At 39.9% G+C, this 23,266-nt stretch overlaps 1 protein-coding gene and 1 long non-coding RNA gene across 2 annotated transcripts; one reads left to right on the top strand and one right to left on the bottom strand.

The window, feature by feature from the left end:
* Nucleotides 1–370: 370 nt before the first annotated feature.
* On the top strand, nucleotides 371–1,846 carry LOC125228697 (anther-specific proline-rich protein APG-like). Its single transcript, XM_048133354.1, has 2 exons — nucleotides 371–512; nucleotides 945–1,846. Exon 2 carries the CDS (start codon nucleotides 971–973, stop codon nucleotides 1,844–1,846), a length of 876 nt encoding a protein of 291 aa, XP_047989311.1. The 5' UTR covers nucleotides 371–512; nucleotides 945–970.
* Nucleotides 1,847–9,751: 7,905 nt separating this feature from the next.
* Nucleotides 9,752–10,080, bottom strand: LOC125228513. The gene is made up of 2 exons (XR_007177299.1): nucleotides 9,943–10,080; nucleotides 9,752–9,835 (listed from the first exon to the last, which is right to left on the bottom strand). It is a non-coding gene; the product is annotated as an uncharacterized LOC125228513 (long non-coding RNA).
* Nucleotides 10,081–23,266: the final 13,186 nt, after the last annotated feature.

Below are 23,266 nucleotides of genomic sequence, written 5' to 3'. Positions count from 1 at the left end.
AAACGGTATGCCAATTCATATTAGGAGTATTCAGTTATGCGAATTAATATAGACCCAACTTTCAGATTTTATGCTAGTTAGAAGATTATGTATTTTAATATATGTAGGTTTATTACTGACGAGTAGTCTATTATTACAATTTGTATAAACTCGACCTAAACGCCGACAGCCCGCAATTTAAATACAATTGTTCTATTTATTAAACCTCCGTAACAAACATATAACGTATATTGCAACGACTAGTGAGTAGCTGAGTATCTAAATACCTATTTAAGTTGTAGAAATTAGAAAAACACACACACACACATACACACAAACGGCTTCTTATTGTCGGCGTCTTTCATACATATACTTATGAACAGTAGTCGTAGAAAGGTTCCAGCATTGCCAAGAGATACATGAGCAGGCATTACAACGCATCCGGGACCTCGAGCAGCAACTGCAGGAGTCGGATTCAAAACGGTATTGCAAGTATTGCTCCGGGAACTCCGCTCCGGCTGAAAACAATTTAAGTATATTTGCTGAATTTAATAGCTTCGATTTAGATGTGGTTCATGACAGTGCACTGTGCTCCCCAATGAAGGACCATGTAGATTTAAAGGAGTCTGTGCACTTAGAGGGCGGCAGTGATCCCAGAGTGACATTGAAGGGGTCAAATAAAATTAAAAAATACTTAAAGTTAAGCAAATTTATAAAGAAATCAAAGCTTTTAGTTAAACGACAAAATTCTATGTTTAAGACAATACAGTCCAGATGTAACAGTGTCGCCTTAAGCGATGAACTTCTAAATTGTCAACACCGACTCGACCTGACAGCACAGGAGTTGAACAGTCGCTCCGATGAATTGTACAAATTAGAATCAAAACTGAAAGACCTGAATAATAGATATGAACTGACAAGTAAAGCATTACACGAGTACATATCTTTTATGAATAATGTTCTAGATCCATCGAGCGGGTACCCGGTGTGCATGGACTCGCCTGCGCCTGCTCGGCGGCGCCCCGCCGCGCCGCACTCGCCGGCGCTCCGTGCCGCGCTGGCGGCGCCGGGGTCGCCCGCGCTGCGTGCCTTGTTCGCGCCGCGCCCGAGCCCCGCGCCCGCGCCCGAGCCCGAGCCCGCCGCCCGCCGCCCTGTCCCGCCGAGCCCCGCCGTCGCCGCGCCGGCTCCGTCGCCGCCGAGCCTCCTGCGGCTGGCTCTCGAGCGGCTGACCGTCGAGCCTGAGCCTCGGTCGCCGGCCCCGACACCGTCGAGCCTCCTGCGGCTGGCTCTGGAGCGGCTGACCGTCGAGCCTGAGCCTCGGCCGCCGGCCCCGTCGCCGGCGCGCGCGTCGAGCGCGGCGCCCGCCCCTGCGCCCGGCGCTCCGCGCGCGCGGAGCCGGGACCCTCCGCGGTCGACGGTCATCTATTCTGACGCGATCGGGGCCGGCCTCGGCGTGCTGCTGGGTGAATGTCTCCGGCAAAGTGTAACAAATGTGTGTTTGCGTGGTGCCTCCGTCGAATCGTTCGTGCGCCGCCTGGCGAAGGACAAGTTTGACAGTGGCACCACTCTGATTATACACCTCGGCGATAGTGTGGGTGTGAAGAGATCTCACGTGGGATCCCTCATACGCACGCTGTCCGACATTGAGCGACATGGAATTTATAAAATTATTTTATGCTCTTTTCCGTATTCCGACTCTGTTTCCCATGAGCACAACGTTAGAGTGTCGGAGTTAAATTCCATGTTGTACAATGCGACTTGTTACGAAAGCGCTTACCATTTTATTGATCTGAACATTATGTATAAAAGAAATAATTACCGTTTTAGCGAAATTACTAGCTTACAACGTAGAACCGGGGTTTTTTGACATTTCGGCCAGTGGCAACGGTGCCGGCCGCGCGGCGAGCGCCGGCGCGTGCGCAGCCTCCCCCGCGGGCCGCCCACAGCATTTAAACTGACGGCTGAGACAGCGGAGAGGCCCCGTGAGCTTAGGTTAGTTCACCAAAACCTACAGGGCTTCTCCAGCAAAGAGTTAGAGGTGGTTCTTTTCTTAGAATCACAAGATATTGATGTCATGTGCGTTACGGAGCACTGGCTCAAAGAATATGAATTATTAGTATTTAATATCTGTAATTATGACATAATTAGCTCGTTCAGTAGAAAGTCCGCCATTCACGGGGGATCATTGATTATAGTAAAAAATAAATTTAAATGTAAAGAAAGAAATGACATAGTTAAACTTTCTACTGAGCGAACTATAGAAATATCATGTATAGAATTGGAGGATCACATTATAATGTGCGTCTACAGACCACCTTCGGCGGATTTTAGCGTTTTTGAGTCTGTCATGGAAGATGCGTTGAGACGAGTGTTTGTTAGCAGTAAGAAGATAATAATTTGTGGGGACTTTAATGTTAATATACTAGATCCCACGCATGGACACACAGTTAGATTCTTAAATCTTTTTCAGTCTTTTGACTTGTTTCCGCTTTTCCACGAGCCCACAAGAATTACAGCCAGTACGGCGACTTGTTTGGATAATATATTCTGTAATTGTGAAGTTGAAAAGAAAGATGTCTTTAGTTGTTTCAGCTCTGATCACTGTGGTCAGAAAGCTTATTTCCAAGTCAACATTGTAAAACAACAGCAAGCGATTACGTATAGGCCTATCACTGCTAGCCGAATGGATAAATTTAGAGAATCTATTATATCGCAGGTACCTACTTTGACAGGTATAAGCAAGCAAGATCCTGATACATTATACGGGGAACTGTCGAGTGTCATCCACGACGTCCACAAGAATATTTTTAAGACGAAGACTGTACAGCAAGGCCAATTGAAGTCAAAGTTTAGTGACTGGGCCACCGTCGGTATCCACAGAAGCAGGAAGAGATTGTATGACCTGTATGAATTGAGGAATTTTAACCACGATGAAAATTTCACTGAATATGTAAGGAGGTATTCAAAAGTGTTTAAGAAAGTTTGCGCCGCGGCTAAGTCTGCATTCTTAAGCAAGAAGGTCAGGTCGGCAGACAATAAAATAAAAGCTACCTGGAATATGATAAACGCTGAAACCGGGAAGACGAAACCCCGTAATGGCCATTACACACTAAAAGTTCAAGACCAAGTATTGTCTGCAGACGACGATGTTGCTGGCGCCTTTCAACACTTTTTCACCAACATAGCCACTGATACTACACGGAATTTAAACTCCTCTGTAGTTAAGGCAGGTCTCTACTTGGACAATTACAATGTTAAGAAATGCAGCATGGAATTATATTTCCAATTTACTGACCCCGAAGAGATTATTAAAACTTTCAAGTCCTTAAAAGTTAAAAACAGTGAGGACATTTGGGGGATATCTGTGAAAGTCGTGTATTCAATTATTGACGTCGTGGCACCTTATCTAGCCGATGTGTTTAACGCTTGTGTTAGGGAATGTGTGTTTCCCAATCTGATGAAGTATAGTAAGGTTATTCCTCTGTTTAAATCAGGCAGCAAGGATGACCTTGGAAATTTTAGACCAATTTCAATACTTCCAGTTCTCAGCAAAGTGTTTGAGAAAATTATATTGAACCAGTTGCTTCGACATTTTAACACGAATGGATTACTTCAGCATCAGCAATTTGGTTTTACACGAGGTCGTTCGACGACAGATGCTGCTTCTGTGCTAATCAAGCACATATACGATGCCTGGGAACTCTCGTTAGATGCTATCGGTATTTTCTGCGATCTCTCCAAAGCTTTCGATTGTGTGGAGCACGACACACTACTACACAAGCTGAAGCACTACGGTCTATCCTCTAAAGCTTTACAGCTTGTTGAATCTTACTTAAACGAAAGAACCCAGAAAGTGGTTGTAAATGGTACTGAATCTAACGGTACAACTGTAAAGCTTGGAGTACCACAGGGTTCTATTCTGGGACCTTTTCTTTTCCTTGTGTATATAAATGATTTGCCATGTCTTGTAAAGAACAAATGTGAGATAGTCTTATTTGCTGATGATACTTCACTAATTTTCAAAGTTGATAGGCAACTGAGTGACTATAGCCATGTGAATGAAACTTTGAAGGAGGTGCTAGAATGGTTTACAGCAAATAACTTGCTCCTTAATGCCAAGAAGACGAAATGTGTTAAATTCTCTTTACCCAATGTAAGGAAGACAGATACTACCATCACGCTGAATGGCGAAAACCTGGACCTTGTCGAGAATACGCTCTTTCTTGGTCTTACTTTAGATTGCAATCTGCAATGGGGTCCTCATATATCTGCCCTAGCAAAAAGGTTGAGCTCTGCCGCGTATGCCGTAAGGAGAATTAGGCAATTAACTGATGTGGAGACAGCTCGCCTAGTTTATTTCAGTTACTTTCATAGTGTTATGTCTTACGGCATATTGGCCTGGGGAAAAGCAGCAGATATTCAAACCATCTTCGTTCTCCAGAAACGGGCAATACGATCTATCTACAACATGGCGTCACGTGACTCACTGAAGGAACGCTTTAAGGAGATAGACATCCTTACAGTAGCTTCACAATACATACTAGATGTGATAATGTATACTCATAAGAATATAGAGTCCTTTAAGAAACTGTCAGATATTCATAGTTATAATACACGGAACAAACATAAGCTAGCGGTTTCCAAGTTTCGTCTACAGAAAGTGAAGAAATCGTTCCTGGGAAACTGTGTAACATTTTATAATAAAGTACCCTTAGAGGCATGGGATCTGCCCTTTACTTCATTCAAGAAGTACATAAAAAGTGCACTTCTCAAAAAGGGGTACTACAAAATTGATGATTACCTGGGAGATACTACACCATGGCCGACTATCCAGGCTCAAAATCTGTCATAGTTTTGCTAGCAGTGTCCCGGGGAGACATTGTGTCATGCTTAAGGCGCTGTTGCTACTGGCTGTTTAAATTATTGATCCTTATTATTGTATAATTATAATTTGGTATATATATATATTGACTTGATGAGTACATACTAGTTATGTATTCTGTAGAATTAGTTGGAGATAGCTAGCTTAACAGTCTCTTGACGTGAAATTTGTATTTCATACGCATTTTTTTTTTCTATTTCTAGTTCTTTTGACACTTGGAGAACCTTTACACCTCCAAATTTTCATTTTTTATTATATCCCATTAATTATAATTGACTGTGGGGACCTTTTACATCTCCCAAGATCTTGTTTTCAATTAAGTCAATTTAAACTATGTAACATACAAGCACGGAATGTTGTGTCTTACATCTAGGTATACCGTATTCACTTATTATTGGAATATTTAATACAGCCCGGACAGCTTGAACATGTCATGCTCGCTAAAAGTCTTTGCTTACGCTGACGTCGTTGATCGGGTCGCCACCTTCCCGAATGAAGGTTGAGGGAGGCGATGGCTGAGATGCGCGCCATATTCGTGAACGGGTGCTGTTTGTGAAGACCGGTCTGTTTCAGCTAATAGGGGCTATGCTATTCTATGTAACATTAATTTTGAATGAGATTACGTTGAGGCACTCTGTTCGGTCCTTGTTTGTTTATTTTTCTTTCTGACTCTTGGAGACCATATACATCTCCAAGGAAAAAAGTAGATTAAGTATATATATATATTTTTTTTTCCTTTGCTTAAGACAACAAGAGTCTTTTACAACTCTAAAGTTATTTTAGTTATTCGTTTTTTTCTTCATGTATAATTTTTTTAGATGTACTTTGACACTTAGAGACTCTATACATCTCTAACATCTCTTATTAATAATCATAATAGCTTTGTACTTTGTATAATTTCTTGTGTTAATATTTTTTTTTTTATGAATACTTTTGCTTATTAAATTGTATCTTGTTTTTTTTTTTTTTTAATGCATGTTAATTATAAGATGTAATGTTTTGAAAAGAAGTGGCCCGCCGAGTTTCTTGCCGGTCCCATAGTGGATACCCTCCTCAAACTGAGGGGGGACTGAAATCTTCTCGAGGCTGAGGCGTAGGGTTAGAGCCGGCGTAGTTTTATTTGACGTTCATAAGCGCATTGTAATATGCCTACTTGGAAAATAAATATTTCATTTCATTTCATTTCATTTCATTTCAACATTTCTAATAGTTTAATATCTTCTTCCAGGTCCGCATTCTTACTCAGCCTTCTCCGCTTTGCCCGGTTTTCGGCATCCTGAGGTGAGAGATTGTTCTCAAATACCTATTATTTTATTGGCATAACTAAACTTGATACGGTCGATATCTGCAATAATTATTATCCTGCTCAGCTAGCTTTGATATAAATCTGCCTCAACCTAGCGTTTTCCCAGCCTAGTACCAGGGTCCGCATTCCGTCTCAATGTTCTCCACTTTGTCCGGTCTTTGACATCGCTAATACAAAATTATTAACACTTATTATCACAATAATGATAATAATGACTCCACGGCCGATACGGCCACGGCGACTGCTTTCAAGTTCGTTGCTGTCTCAGGTGTGCTCGCCAATGGCTGACGTAGCCGATCTTGTTGGCAAATGTTCGTGGACACTGCGGACACGTGAGCACACCATTAATATAGTTATATTATTGCCGCAGGTGGTCGGGCTTTTATTTCATCGCGCTTGGAATCTAGCTCTGAGCGCCGTTGATGTTCGAAGTCCATTACCGTAGTATTTATTTTACTCCGCCATTCAGTGCGTACGGCTGCCTGCTGTTCCCATCGTGAGGGCTCTATACGACATTTTTTCATGTGCCGTTTAAGCACATCCTTGTACCTGAGGAATTGGCCGCCCTGTTTCCGCTTGCCTTCCTCAAGCTCAGAGTAAAAGATGCGCGTAGCCACACGCTGATGGCATTATCACAATATCAACTTTATATAGGTACATATACTATGTCACAGGTAACACCACTCAAGTCAAAGCCCTCTCACACGTTTAAAAAAGTAATAAGTGCAACGCTGTCAGGCGTTTTTCACGCGTCATCGTCGCACCGCCAATGGTCCGGAAAAGCCGCCTGATAACGGTTTCCTGCGTTTTTATACGAAATCTTTGACACCTGACATGTCGTTGAGTTTTAACCCTTGGGGTTTATTGATTGGGCTATGAAGTGAATACGGATTTTGTTATGGTTATTGAAAAGTACAATGAAAAAAATTTGACAAAGATTGGATCACAGTAAAATGGTTGTATGATAGGACGGTATCCATACCAATATTATAAATGGGAAAGTGTGTGCGTCTGTTTGTTTGTCCGTTTTTCACGGCAAAACGGAGCGACGAATTGACGTGATTTATTAGGTGGAGATAGTTGAAGGGATGGAGAGTGACATAGCCTACTTTTTGTCTCTTTCTAAAGCGAGCGAAGCCGCGGGCAAAAGCTAGTATGTAATAAATGTTGTTCAGCGGTATCAGGTAGCGCACATTATCCTCAATGTATAGAAAATACTATCAAAAGCTTAAGATAATTTATTGTCTAAGAACTTACGAACTGATTTTAAGGTTAACACTGCAGTCTTTGGGTCCTACAAATTTATTTATGTGGTACCTACGCTTAATACCTATGTTATGGTTAACATACATTTTTCTGAAATCTACTGTGATTTCTATCATACATGCATTCATTTAATTCAGTAGCCTACTTACAGGTCACAAAAAATAGTATTTCTAATTAGACAAATAAACTACAACTAAAGTTATAACCTCGCGTTCCCTACTAAAGCTTCCTTCCAAAGCACACATCATATTTATTATGCAAAATACGTACAAGGGATGCGTGTACTCTGAAAGCCTATGAGGGCAATGACACCCCCAAATCGCTGGGCTTACGCACGAGCCTAGGCTAATCTCCTCATATAGTGCCGGTCCGGTACAGCCCACTTATCTGAAGGTTGTCGTCGAGATGCGGGCAGAATAATGTTCGCGGTCGCTAGCGCCTGCGGGAAACCTAATAGCAATGTGTCTTCGAGAAGTATTCATAAATGCTATACTATTTCAAAAGGTATGGCTAGGGCAGTTTCAGACTATGTACTGTACTGTATTGTATCATAAGGCCCCATTTAGACGGTACGAGAACTTGCATACGAGTTTTATTACATGACATTGCGGTATTTGATGGCTGTGCAAAATAAATCTAACCTCAACAGCCCGCAATGTAACTAAAATCGCATGCGAGTTCGCACGCCGTCTAAATCAGGCCTAAGGGATATACATCTACTGCATTTTTTATCGTATTATAAAGAGAGATCTTTCGGTCACAAACGTAACTTTTAATGTATAGAAATATCTCAGTATAAATCTTATATTATACCCTTTACGGTAAAACCGCTCCACAATTCCCTTAGCTATCAAAATGTAGATGAGCTTATTAGCATAAAGACATTTACTTATTTACACATATTGACCAATATGTAATTTTTTGCTAAGCAACGTGTGGCTTCTTTATCTGTTAAAAGTACAATTATAATACTCTTCCGTACAACTCTGTCCAACCTTAAGTACTAAATCTACCAGAGCCATCTATTGGCAATAATGCCGTAATTACTGTCTCTGCTTTCAGCTGTTAATCTTACTTAAGCTCACCCTCGACCCGCGTTTAGTTAAAAATTATTGGCAGAGGCTTAAGGACTTTAGAGCCTTAGCCTTCGGCGTGCCTCTATATTTACTTTTAATTACCCTTATTGATTGAGGGTTGACCTCGCGATTGCTCATTTCATTTTGTTTAATAAGACCAAAGATAAGACTTGCAGATAAAGAACTTAAACTGGTCAACATTTTCTAAGAACAAAAGTTACTGATAATTTTGACGATTCAACATTTTTAGAAATTCTGAGATTTATAGAACTACTACGCTTAAATTAGAAAATTGCGGAATGCTCCATACAAACTTCTAACCCCCCCCCCCCTTTTTTTTGGGAAGTGGGAAGTTAGAAAGAGACAAAAACTAGCATATGTAACTTTCCATCCCGTCAATTCGTCGCTTCGTTTTGCCGTGAAAGACGAACTAACGAACCGACACATACACTTTCCCATTTCGGTATAATATTAGTTTGGATTTGGATTAGAAAATTGTGTAACCTAGTATAAACATGTAGGTACATAATTTTACTACCTGTTGTTGTAAGTTTGATCGCGTACATATTTGATAATTAATTCTGCATGAACGTTGTGCACATTAATATTCATACCTGATACTATCAAGTGGTTCAACCCCCTTCTAACCCCGTTAGGGTTTGCAACTATGCACTTGTAATATGCTAAAATAAGATTTGATTTCCCTATTCCTAGGGTTTAAAATAAGACATACAGCTAAGTTACATATTTTAAATATAAATACTCAATCCTTAATTTACAGAATTTCGAAATACCTTAAAGATACTTTTCTTGTCTCTTTTGATTAGGTTAGGTCCATTATAAGAAAGAGAATAGAGCATAGTTAGTTTTTTTTAATTCGTATTTTTTTTTCTAAAAAATACCATACACCTGCGACAGATGTAGCATCAATTGCTGTTGAGAAACGGCCCAGTCGCCAGTAATAATACTCTTTGAAGGCCTCAAAAATATGTGACACGCTAAGAGCTGCACTCTACAATAAAATCGTGTCAGATATTTCTGCGGGCTTCAAATAGTCACATGTTATTGCAGGTAATCTTAAATGATATGTCTTTTCTGTTAAAAACTGCTAGAAATAAAAACGCAAATGACTCAACTTCTTATTCCCAGCATACTCGCGATTGGAAGAGGTTTGAAGAAATTAACTTCATTAGATTTATTCTTGTAGGGTAGGCGACCAGGAGGTAAGACAAAACGCCAATGTCAACGTGTATATTTATTAAAGATAGGTACTTAGGTAAAGGTACATTGCATACATAGCAGGTCATTCAAACTGGTAGGTACTTCCTAGCTACGGAAAACCTTATAGCGGCGGGCAAGGTTGAGCTCATCCACTATAGGTGCAAAGAGCCAAGGGACAGTCTGTGAACCTATCGCCAAGGCACTAGCTAAACCTAGGGTGGATCGGGAGAAGACTGCAGGTGGGCTATCGAACTCCCGAGCCAACGAGACTCGCCAAAGGACAGTCGGAGAACCTATCGCTATGGCAGTCGCTAGCTAACTGATTTGATGCGGCGCGGACGCGGCCTTTTGTTTGATTCCTTCGGCTCGCGCAGATCTTCGGGCGCGCTCGGCGGCTCGTTGCTGTGACGCACTCGGGGCGCGCGCGGTTATAATTCGTATTGTTACATTCTCCCCCTCTGGTACTCGATGACGTCCCGTGAGAGTACCAGGATCAATATTGTTAGTTTGTTACATTCTCTCCCTCTGATACTCGTTTTGTGTGTCGTGAGAGTATCAGGACTTATGCTGGAACGTGTTTTCTTGGTCTTCCTCGTTGACGAATGGGTACTACTGGTGCTGGGGTAACAGTGTCCCTTTGTTCAAATTTTACAATAGCAGACGCGTGGTATTTCCCAATAGGTTTTTCGGGTTCATTTACATTGCCAACTTCATAAGTTGAGCTCCCATATTTATTTATTATGACATATGGTCCGTCCCGTCTTGGTGCTAACTTCGCAGAAAACTGTTTTTCTTGATTACTGATTGGATGAGTTTCCACTAGCACTAAGTCTCCTTTCTTGTAACCTGGGTCAGGACGTCGTTTCAGATTTGCTCGGTTCCTATTCTTATCCTGCATTACTTCCATATTGTCTTTTGCCATTGCAAGATTTCTTGCTAATCGTTTTAATTCAGGCGTTATTTCTGGAATGAATTTTTCCGACTGAACTATTTCGCCAAAGTTGTGCGATATCTCATATGGTGTTCTCATCTGTCTTCCGAAGGTCAGATAGGCAGCTGTGAAACCAGTGCTCTGAGTATACGCTGTGTTCATTGAAAAGCGTATGGCAGACAAAGTTTGAGGCCACAGGTTGTGTTTATTTTGAACCATGATTGCAATCTGACATTTTAAGTCTCTGTTCTTGCGTTCTACGATGTTTGGTTCTGGGTGATAAACAGGACTCAAGACATGTTTAATGTCTAGGCAATACAACAATTGTTGCATGACTGCTGATACGAATTGGGTACCGTTGTCACTGGTTATTCTGCGAGGTAGCCCGTATCGTAGGAAAACTTCGTTAAGTAAAGTCATGGCGCATTGTTTAGCTGTAGCTTCCGTGAGGGCAAAGAGTTCTACCCATCGCGAAGCTGTGTCTTCAATAATGAAAATCCATTTCTCTCCATTTAGTCCTTTTGGTAGTGGCCCAAATAAATCTATTGACAATACTTCAAATCTTTGATTGATGGCGGTGGACTGGAACAAGCCACTTGGTTTTTGATTGGATAGTTTATACCGTTGGCACTCAGTACATGTTTTTATATATTTAATGACATCCTTGCGTAAACCTTGCCAAAAGAAGTTATTCTCAATGCGTTTTACAGTTCTGTCTACTCCAAGATGACCAGCGATTGGTGAATCATGATATGTTTTCAATAACTGTGGAATTTCATGTCTTGGAACTACTAATTTAGCGTCCTCATCTTCTTGATCTGGAGTGAATCTGTAAAGGACTTTGTTGTGAAGCATGTATCCTCGTCTTGACCATTGAATGTAGTCTTCGGATGATGTTGCATTTTCTAGTGCATTTATTATTTTCTTCACCTCTTCGTCTTTTTCTTGTTCTTCACGGACGTTTGTTTCGCTTCTCCGTGGCAGATCGATTTCAACTTGACATATTTCACAAGATTCAGTATGTTCTTCACATGGCGGTCGGGATAAGCTGTCAGCTAGGATATTAGCTTTCCCGGGACAGTATTTTATTTCAAAATTATATGGTTGTAATTGAAGAGCCCATCTGGCGAGACGGCCTGTTGGTGATTTTAAGTTTAGCAACCATTTCAGCGGTTGATGGTCAGTGATTGTAATGAACTTGGTGCCTTCTATGTAGCCTCGAAAGCGTGCTACTGCCCAAACAATGGCAAGAGCTTCTTTCTCCGTAACCGTGTAATTTTGTTCTGCCGAGTTCAACAAGCGACTTGCGTATTCTATAGGGTGTTCATCAACACTCTCCCCCTGGAGTAAAGCTGCTCCGATGGCGTAGTTACTAGCATCTGTTTTAATCGTAAACGGCAGCTCAAAATCGGCTTGTTTCAATATTGGCGATGAGGTAAGTGCAATTTTCAATGTTTCATATGCAGCTTGCTCTTCATTGGCCCATTTCCACAGAACTTTCTTTTTGGTTAAGTTAGTTAACGGTCTTGCTATTTCAGCGAAGTTCTGAATAAATCTTCTGTACCATGACGCCGTTTGTAGGAATGATATCAATTGTTTTAGGTTCTTCGGTTGTGGCCTATCTACAATTGCGGTAATCTTCTCTGGATTCGTTTTAATCCCTTCCGGTACTATTAGGTGACCGAGGTACTTTATTTCTGTGCATCCAAATTTGCATTTTTGTCTGTTTGCTCTTAGATTGTAGCTTCTAAGCTTCTCAAATACTTCACGGAGATCTTGCAGATGCTGGGCAAATGAACTTGACCTGATGATTAAGTCGTCTAGGTAACATAAGACACATTCTGCACGTAGGCCTAGGATGAATTTGTCCATCAGTCTTTGAAAGGTAGCAGGCGCGTTTCTTAGCCCAAAGGCCATACGTTTAAATTTGTACATCCCAAATGGACATATGAAACTAGTTTTGTCCTGATCGGCTTCATTTACTTTAATTTGCCAGTACCCGGATTGCAAGTCTATTGTGGTCATGTATGGCATCGCTTTTGCTTGATGGATCAAGTCGTCGATGCGAGGTAGAGGATACCTGTCTGGTATGGTTACCTCATTCAGCTTCCTGTAGTCTACACAAACCCTTACGTCGTTTGTTCCCTTTGGAACTAAAATGACTGGTGCTGACCAAGGTGAGTCGCACTCCTCAATAATGTCGTTACTGATCATTTCATCTAACTTTGCTTTAAGTTGTTGCTGTCTACCTGGGGAGAGCCTATATGGTTTTACTGCTATAGGTTGTGAATCCCCTGTATCTATCTTATGCTCAGTGTAAGTGGTTGGGTTTCCCTCTTTAGCAAAGATGTCGCTGTACTCGGTTAACAACTCATTGAATTTAGGTATTTCGTCAGTAGATAGAGAATGGCCCTCATTTGGTTGCAATAAAATATCAATACAATACAGTGAAGTTGGATTTATTGGTATATAATCAACACGTGGATCAACTTGTGAAGCGTTATCCGCCGGTTCGCGAGGTCGCGCTGGACGCGGCGGGGTTGGCATCTTGATTAACTGCCAACGCGGTTTCTTTGGAGATGACACTCCGTCCTCAGTGGCGTCCTTAGTGTCATGTTGTGGCGATGGTGTAGCCGGTATCGGAGACAGCAGTTTCAACTCACGTGCCCAAGAGAGGAAATCGGGCAGCGTTTCTTCTTCATTAGCTGGTTCAGTGAAGGTAAGTTGCTTCGCAGCTTTCAGCAAAGGAATTTTCCTGTGATTCTTCAATTGAAGGAAAGGGAAGGTTTCTCCAGGCTTGTCTATGAAATGCCAAGCTCTTTGTGGTGGACTGAGATTTATGCCTGCTTGTTCCAGGAAATCAATGCCTAACAAGGTGCGGTTTTCGATGGCGTCTGGCATTATTGTGAAGGTGATTGGTTTAGTCCTGTTACCAAGTAGTATCTCAGTGGTCACAGTCAGGACTTGCCTCATTTTGACAGTACCATCCGCCAACCTTATCGCAGCAACCTGGGTGCAGAACTGTACGCCTTTGTCCCTCATCAGCTTGTACAAATGCTCTCCGGCAACACTGGTACGGGCAGCGGTGTCCATATAAGCGTACCCCATCTCGTCCATAACTTTTACTTCAATTGTAGGTATCTTGACATGATCCTCCCTCGTAATTTCTATTGTATAGAAGGCTACTTCTTTAGGCGGCGTTTCCTTGCTGTTGCATGTTGAGCAATTGCTTCTGAAAACTCCGGGCGCGCCACATCCATAGCAAGTGACTACCGGTTTAGCAACGTCACCCTCCTCGGTAACATTGCTCTTTATTTTCGCCAGGCGCTTGCGGCATACTTCTAATGTATGTCCCTTCTTAGCACAGAATAAACATCTGCTAAGGTTAGTTTTAGTGAACGTACGTGTATTAGGTTGTGAGGCAGATGATGTACTTGGCTTGTCTTGTCCCACCTTGTCAGTAGAAGTGCTCGGCTTGAATTTCACTAAGGCCTCTTGGTGGCGAGCTTTCTCAGTTAACTCGGCAAAGGTTTTTATGTCAGTGCGAGCTATCCGCTTCTTAAGGTCCAACTTAAGCAAACCGTAAATGAGGTCTATCTGCTCATCTTCCTTATGTCTCTTGGGTGGTAATGCGCCGAGTAGGAGGCGTTTACGGCATAGGAAATCGTCTATCCCTTCATCCTTCCCTTGGGGTGTCGCAAATATATCCATATATATGTCGTGCGGTTGCTTTTGAGGTGAAAATGCGGCAGAGATAGCTTTAAGGGCTGCGGCCCACGTCTTGATCTCAGCACGTACTCCAAGCCACCAATCACTTGCTTTACCCTTCAGCAGCAATGGCAAACCCGTTAAGGCATCGTCGTCACTTATTTGCTCCATCTCCTTATACAATTTAACTCCATTGATAAACTCTTCCACTTTAGTACGGTCATTTTCGCCATGGAATCTAATGGTGCATGGAACAAAGTTCTTCGTAGGCATCTTAGGAAGGCGTTTTAATAACTCTGCAAACTGATCTTCCGTTAAATGTACCGAAGACACTGATGATGCTTGTGTTTCTGTTTCTCCTGTCGCTTTAGCCTTTGTTTTATTTGAAACTACCTTCTTTGTAGATCCTTCACCGTCCCCCTCCTTGTTTGCGTCTCCTTCCGCCATCTTGTATTTTTATATGGGGTACTTTGAGAAAAAAATAATGTAGGGTAGATGTAACTTAATCTTCCAAACGAGCGGGTAGTTATTTCGTTGGGCGCCAATTTGTAGGGTAGGCGACCAGGAGGTAAGACAAAACGCCAATGTCAACGTGTATATTTATTAAAGATAGGTACTTAGGTAAAGGTACATTGCATACATAGCAGGTCATTCAAACTGGTAGGTACTTCCTAGCTACGGAAAACCTTATAGCGGCGGGCAAGGTTGAGCTCATCCACTATAGGTGCAAAGAGCCAAGGGACAGTCTGTGAACCTATCGCCAAGGCACTAGCTAAACCCTAGGGTGGATCGGGAGAAGACTGCAGGTGGGCTATCGAACTCCCGAGCCAACGAGACTCGCCAAAGGACAGTCGGAGAACCTATCGCTATGGCAGTCGCTAGCTAACTGATTTGATGCGGCGCGGACGCGGCCTTTTATTTGATTCCTTCGGCTCGCGATTCCTTCGGCTCGCGCAGATCTTCGGGCGCGCTCGGCGGCTCGTTGCTGTGACGCACTCTTATGGGCGCGCGCACAGGTTATAATTCGTATTGTTACAAAAATATTCCTATAAACGTCCATTGCGGTGTCTATTACAAAAATATTGACATATTTTGACCCTAATAAAGGAAGAGACGGTCAAATAAGTGACACTAGTTCGACACCCCGCATACACCCCCATAAGATGAAGATGAAATAAAAGCATTATTTTGTTAGTATTTCCGTTGTCTAAACTTGCAGACACGAGGGGTGAAGCGTTGTCAAATAAGCGAATGAAACGTAAGTAACTATGGTAAAAGGCCGGTACTTGAGAAAGCACTTATTTCATTACGTACCTATATAAGACACTACAATTACACATGTAGCCTTCATATAGTTTTATCTCAACACTTTTAATAACCTGTATAGAAACAGCTGTATAGGTACTTTAGATAGACACAATGTCTAAGACATCTTCAACTAAATCGTGTCTCAATTGAGAACTTACAATCAGTACCCCACTGATATAACATCAAAGAATGGAGTAATGTTTTTTAAGAACGTTTATTGGGGTTGGATGTACTCACAATTCTGGGGTTATTACTTATTCCTATTTTATCGAACACAAGCGAGATATTGCCTCTCGAGAAAAAAATGTGTAAAGAGGCCCACAGTTTGTCAGTTAAATTTTGGCCTATCAGATATTTAATCGCAAAAGGTAACCGTGCCGAATAAGTGACGAGTAAACTAACAATCTATAGGTTCCTTTAGTACTCAATCGCTCATGATTGTCACTGGTCTTGAAATGGCGTTTGATTGAGATGAATTCGAGTCTGCGTTTGGCAAGCGATGCTAACACGTGGCCAGTATCATGACTCGCCACGTGGCACAGATAAGATTTGAGTTACTAAACGATCTCCGCCCTAGGGATTGATTACAATTCTTTATTCTCGTACTACCAAATAGATTGCCAACTAAAGATAGGAAGATTACCCCCATATTAGAGAAGATTAGGATCTAGATTATGGTTACTACTTTTTTTTAGTTTGATTTATCGAACGCACTTTACGATATGAATTAAAAAAAAATTCTCAAACATGCAATGAAATATTGTCTTTACGTTCCTTAAAATGGGCTGGGAAGTATCGCTTTTTGGGCGCAACAGCTCGAGAGGACTGTAAAGGGATTTTATATTATTTTTTAGGCCTAGGTCTGCAAAGTAACTTTTTTTATAAAATATTGTCCTTTAGAGCATTTTTTTTTATTTCATTGTATGTTTGAGAAAAGCACTATACATGCCTCGGCGTGAAAACGGATTCCCGGCCTCGTATCCCTATCCTATATACCCACTTGGCCGGAAATCCTCATTTTCCCGGCCTCTGATGTAATGTACTATTACTGCTTGTAGAGTCCGGCCACGATAAGTCTGCAAATTTTTTAATATCACCGCCTCTGCAAACTTTGACGTTTAAAATAACGGCATTTGGCGAGGTTGTGAAAATCGTTGCAAACTTATTATCTTAGGTTACCTATAGCGTGACACATTGATGTTGACGTGACAATTTTATTGTAAACAATAAAAAAAACTGAAAATATACTACCTAGTAATTACATTTTGCAATTAAAATAATGACCAAAAATCAAAAGTGTGTTAAGTAAGTTCACAAAAATAGGAACAGGAAAATTGTGAACAATGTGTCTTAAGTATTTCGATTCTGTGTTGTAATTTAATGACACACCACCAACAAATTGTTTTGTAAATCTCGCATTGCACAGTCATTAATATTGATACCAGATCGAATGTTTGCCAGAAATTAATTCAATTTTTCGGGGAAAACGTTCCCAAGTCAACGAAGCACGAGGGGGGTTTTTATCATATTACCGATTACGACGAGCCCTCATTTGTGTCTAATAGCGCTCCAACGATGTTTTTTTAGGTGCCTTTTTGTGGTATAACTTGAGAAGAAAAACACTGCTATAAAAATATGTTTTCCATAAAAGTTTTACCAAAATACACTAAAATAATGTAGGCACAATATTACCCCCTTATTCATAAACGTTCACTAAAGTTATCAAGCCGATAAAGTTCGTTTGTCCCTTTCCAACGTATTGGTGTGATAGAAAGGGACAAACGAACTTTATCGGCTTGACAACTTTAGTGAACGTTTATTAATAAAGGAGTTAGTATTTAATCCAAGTCTACAAGTACATAAATAGCAATAAAATTAATATTTAGTACCTTCTATTAGGACGGAAAATAGATAAAAGTTTACTATGTAATTGGTATAAGTTACATACCTATTAGGCATAAATAAGATTTTTTACTACTTGTCGACTGTAATCTGTCAATTAGGACACCACAGACTACACTATAAGTGCTAACTTTTCAGTGTTGGATACTCTATGGCAGTTCCGACTCAATTATAATAAGCTCATTATAGTTGACTTTAGTTAACTGTAATAATTTCAAAAATAGAACTTCATACAAATTCTATACTAATTTGCGATACCTGGCAAATTTTCCTGCATCTGAAACACATTTTTTTAATCTGTCGCGTTATCGGCCAATCAGAGACGATTATTACAAACAATTGGTTGCTAGGTAATTCGATGTTGATACAACGGTGAACGACTCTATTAACATTAATTTTAACTTGCATGAATGATGATATTTCCGTCCATTGATGATGATGATGACTCGTAGAAAAAGTATTGTATACAATAGTGATATAATTAAGCTTTTCACTCTCGTACCGTACTATTAGGCCACTCAGCAAGCTTCGTGGCCTAAACATGGTACTTGACTGAAAAGCTTTGTATTATATCACGATTGTATAAAATACTATTGTAACAGGGTGTTATTATTATATTACGGAATGGTATACGTTTTTTTTATTATAAATGGGCTCTTGGCCACAGGCAAAAGACGTGGCCGACGATGGAGTGAGGTCGCCCAGAAGATGCCTGTTCACTCTTGATTTCAAGGGAAAGAGAATAGAGGATGAAATGCCTTCCGTTCGCTAGGTTTCTCTAGTAGGTAGTTCAGTTTCATGGAGTTACGTCCTTTTGCTTCGAATCATTTCGAGTTTCTTTGACTGTGTATTCTGAAGTTAATTTTTTTACTCCTGTGATAGGCTATGTAAATAATACACATTGAAAATACTTTATAAACAAGTACCTAATACATTTAAACCCTTTTAATATGGCTGAAAGGGTAGTAAGGCTGAAGTGACTGATGTGTTTTCTTCGCCTAATGTTAGCTAAAGAAAGAAAAACTTCCATTGTTTATCTAAAAAGGTTTCCTGAACGCAACATTAACTTTTATGCTTTTTCTTGTTAGAGGTAAAGGGTTTTTGGTATCTTTGAATTAAAGTATTTAAACCACCTACTGAAACTGTTCTTAAAAATAACTACTCCATATCTGAAAGTGTTACATATTTATTTCTTTTGATATAGTCGCTCTTTTAGATAAAAACGCAATATGTTAAATATTGTATGTCAATGGTCACTTTTTAAAATAAAAATATTTTGGTGTTAGTCTTACAACAAGTTAAAACAATTTTATTTAATTGTTCTCAAGTTAGAAACAACACAGTTACAGTTTTATAAAATATCGACCTAGATAACAAATAACATCAAGTACAGCACAAAAATATGTAACAAAGCAAATTACTGATTATCTAATTAACTCATTGAATTAATTTTGCTTACAAAATGCGGTTTACAAGTTGAAATCGTGGTAAAACCCTGGTAAGCATTCTAATGCAATAAATACGTCGAGAGCTTACAAGAACATGCTAAATATTATTGGATTTTCGTTTGTTTTCCCTGAGAAAATATGTTAAAAACATTGTTCAGGTTAGGTTGTAACAGGTTTCAATTACAGAACCGACTACAGTTAAATTATTTAACCCACAAACCCAGTAGATAATGTGGTATTAAGTCATACTAAACTATATAAGTTTGCAGGGTTTTTGCTGCCCCGACGATGCAAACGTTATTTTAAACGACAAACTTGTATGAAATTGTGATGTTTACTTAACACTTGTACATGCGGGGCACGGGGATAAAACTTAATTGCTAACTCAACTTGATCTAACTATACATCTATGGAGTACCTATACCTTCAAGACTCCACCTGTCTCGCTATAATCTTCTACGGCTTAGCATTCCCTTAATCCGCCGCGAGTGTGATCGAAAATTTCCCCAGCGCTTAACACTTTCGAAACCGGGCTCTACGCGGCGCTACGACATTTTCGCTACATACGGGGAAACCCATGTAATCGGCTACGCTTCTACGAGCGGTGTACCCGACAGTCGGGTTCTTGGTAGCGAAAGTGTTAATACAGTTAGTGCGGAAATTGTGCCCAGAATTAGGAAATAATTTAGTTAAAACACAGCCTACGTCGTGATGGATGCCAGTTCGTTTGTTCGTTAAAGAGAAACGTGATTTGTGTTGAATATGACGTTTCGATGATTTGTGGACGTTTTGATGAGTTCTTAATCGACAATGGCAAAGTTGAGTCACGTAATACAAACTGAGAAAGACCGAGCTTAAAATTTAAAAGCGGTTTACTTATCTTATACATAAGTTGCCTATGTAAATGAAATTTTAACAAATAACTATAATTGAATATTTTCTGTGTTGGAACTTTAGCATTTACACATAAGTTTTTGAGAATCTTCAAGTCGAGATGTGATGACTGGTGATGTCCTGCCTGCCAATTACGCTTGCAATTTCATCATTTATCTATGTGGATAAAGAATCCGTCACGTTCTATCAAGTATGTCAGTGTGAGAGTGACAGATGTCTTATCCACGTGGATAAGTGATAAAATTGGAACCATGATCTGCTGCAAAGACTTGAATTATTTTATTGGCAACATTAGCAGTCATCAGCAGCTACATATTAATCTACGCAGAATTTGATGAGTAGAGATTAGTACACTAGCTACAATGCGCCATTGACAAGACTAACAAAAACACCTACGACTATTTATTTTTCAAAGACAATTCCCAGTCTGCGAAAATTAAAGTCAGATATGATTGCCCCAGATAGCGTAGAATTTAAGCAACACGTTCCGCCATATTGCTTCAAAAGTTTAGATTGCTTTGCGGCGACGATTGCTAAACCAGTTCGGTTCTGTTTTCCCTCGCTACATTAGAGCAAATTGTGTTAACCAGAGTATTGTTTAACTAAACATTCTGTTGAATTGCTTTGTTGCAACTAAAGTGTAAATGGCGTCCGGGTGTGCGGATATTACAGAAATTTTGTACGTTTGATTTTGTGGAGAAATTCTTGCTTGTCAATAGCTATATCTATGTCTACTAGACTAGTCTACTAGACCTAGTCTCGTCGGTCAAAACGAAAATAATTGCACCCTGATGTGTGTGAAAATCGTAGTCCATCAGCATGAAAAGATCAGAAAAGCTTGCGTCTCGTCAATTAAGAGCGTGATTAAAAGTTAAAATTATGAAGATGATGATCGACGTCGATATACATTGCAACCAACAAGACTGGGCATGGACATATAATTAATTAAGCAACACCAAAAAATAACTAGTCTTACTCTATATTCGAGAACTCTAGTCTACTTGTAGTAATCTACAATATTAATATCGATGTTACCTCAATAGTAGAAAATGTATCTAAAATCGCATGAGAGTTTGCGCGCCGTTTTAATGATCCCTGAAGGAATTTTCCGTGTTAGCGGAACCAATTTATATGTATTGTATGTTCTGATTGCTAACATTTTCAAGTGATGGCAAAGTGTGACTACAGATATGCCTCTTTGAGATAAGGTAATATATAAAGACTGCAATGTTAACTATTTAAGCAGTACACGTAGGCTCTCAAATAGGGGAGTTAAATTAAGACACAGATACTTTGGTAGTTTTAATTTTATTTTTAACCTTGCTCTATCAGGCAAGCAGATAACGATGCTAACTAGATTTCAACTTGGGCTTAACGAAGCTAATCGAACTGCGATCTCAATTAAAAGGGGTGTCAATGAAAGAGAGAAATTAAGTTACTTGTCTATCAGGGCTTAAAAATATACATTTCATTATGGAACAATTACGTTTAGATGTGCTCAAAAGTGCTGGAAAATAATTACATGTCAATCACAGGTAAACCAGGCATTCAGTGTTATTAGGTTAAACGACATTTTTGAATCCTTTTTTTAAATCATCTGTATGGTTGTCAATACAATGCCTTATGCATCAAAACACATAATTAAGTATGATGTGATTCACTAAGTATTGACTTCAAAACTGTGTTTTATTGGAAAGCGGTAGTGCAGAGTAGGTAGATATTGTATTTGTCACTAAAGCCTCTAAAAAGTGTTTCACAAAGCAAACCATTACAATAACGTTGGTTTAGCCGCACTCTGGTAAAAAATCTCGTTCAACCTTTGTCACTTGAATGTAATAACAATGCTTTTTGAGCCGGGAACTTCTGCGAGCGGCCGCCGCAAAAAGTTAAATTGAAACATCCCGCTGTGGATGCGGCTTGCGGCCTTCTGCCCTGGACTCGGGTGAATTATGCCTTCAGGACCAAATCTGAAAATTAAATAAGGGGATTGGATCAAATGCGTAATATTGGACAAACGAAAAAGTTTGAAGTAAGTAAAGTTGTCTAATCGCTGCTAATATGCTAAAAGCGAGGATTTCATGGGACGTGTGCCAAACAAATTTTGTCCCTGAATAGAACATAAGTTAACATTTTTTACCATGCGAGAAAATATTAGCGGTAAATGATGCAGACGTTTCTGCTTGTAACAAAATAATTTTAGTAGAAAAGTAACTTAATATTGTCTTCGGTTCGGTTCGGTTTTTTAATATAGTAATGGTATTTTTTTGAATATTGTATAACTAGCTTTATTAATAATGTGTGAACCTGCCTTAAAAATCTATATTATTTGTGGTCATGGTTCGCTAATATTTCTATATAGCTTTTGCACAATGTAATTTTTCCTCAGTCACCCGTTGACCACGAACGCTGTAAAGAGTTCGAAACGTCGGGATGAATTTTATATTCATTATACGCGATTTAATCCGTTTCCATAGTTTTATTTCATGAAAAAAGTAACTTCTTATTAGAAAAAAAAAACTTTCATCCACCCTAATCGAAATGAATAAGTTTCATCACACCCAATTGCATTAGTGGGAAAAGTTAGAAAAATCGAAATCGTTACAAGTTTAGAACAATTTAAAGTTTGTAAGTCTTCAGGGAAAGAAGCTGGCCTGGCTTCTTAAGTGCTTTGCTTGATTTGTTTGACTTTTGAGGCGGGTCGGAATGTTAACTGGAGGTTATTTTATTGGACATAAAACATGATTTGCTGCCATTTTTCACTTATCAGTCACATAGAATTCTTACTTTTTGTTTAGGTACTACTAGTAGTTACCAGATCCCATGCTTCTACGAGAAATAGGGCATAGAAGGTCTTCTATGCTTCTATCTTTCCCTCGATTTCGTATTAATAAAAATTGGAATTTACAGATTGTGGAAAAAACATACAAGTTGTATAACAAGGTCCTAATTTTTGATCAAACACCTGTCTGGCTCGACGTACTCGGTCAAAAATTGGCGCCTTTACGCCTTCAATTTAATTAACATTCTGGTCTTGAAAAACATTCCGCAAGAAATTGCACAAATAGCGAGAAACATTATTTTATATGTTAATTTTCATCAACTCCATCCCTGTATAGTATGAATACTAGGGGCACATCATTCTTACACATATTATATCTTCAAACTTGAGTGATTTTCGATCCATTGCGTCGAGACGTTGAAAGCTAGTCAGCAGGATAACTAGGCCAACAAGCTGCTCGGCATGCACCGGACAGCGTGCAGCCCAATCATTTCGACTTAGCAATTGAGATCGAACCGTCTATAGATGCCGAAATGATTGGCCGGACTCTGTCAAAGACACGCTGG

This window comes from Leguminivora glycinivorella, chromosome 8, assembly GCF_023078275.1.
Source record: "Leguminivora glycinivorella isolate SPB_JAAS2020 chromosome 8, LegGlyc_1.1, whole genome shotgun sequence".
NCBI lineage: Eukaryota > Metazoa > Arthropoda > Insecta > Lepidoptera > Tortricidae > Leguminivora > Leguminivora glycinivorella.
Note: the sequence above shows the minus strand (reverse complement) of the source record. Positions and strands in the feature narration are given on the sequence as shown.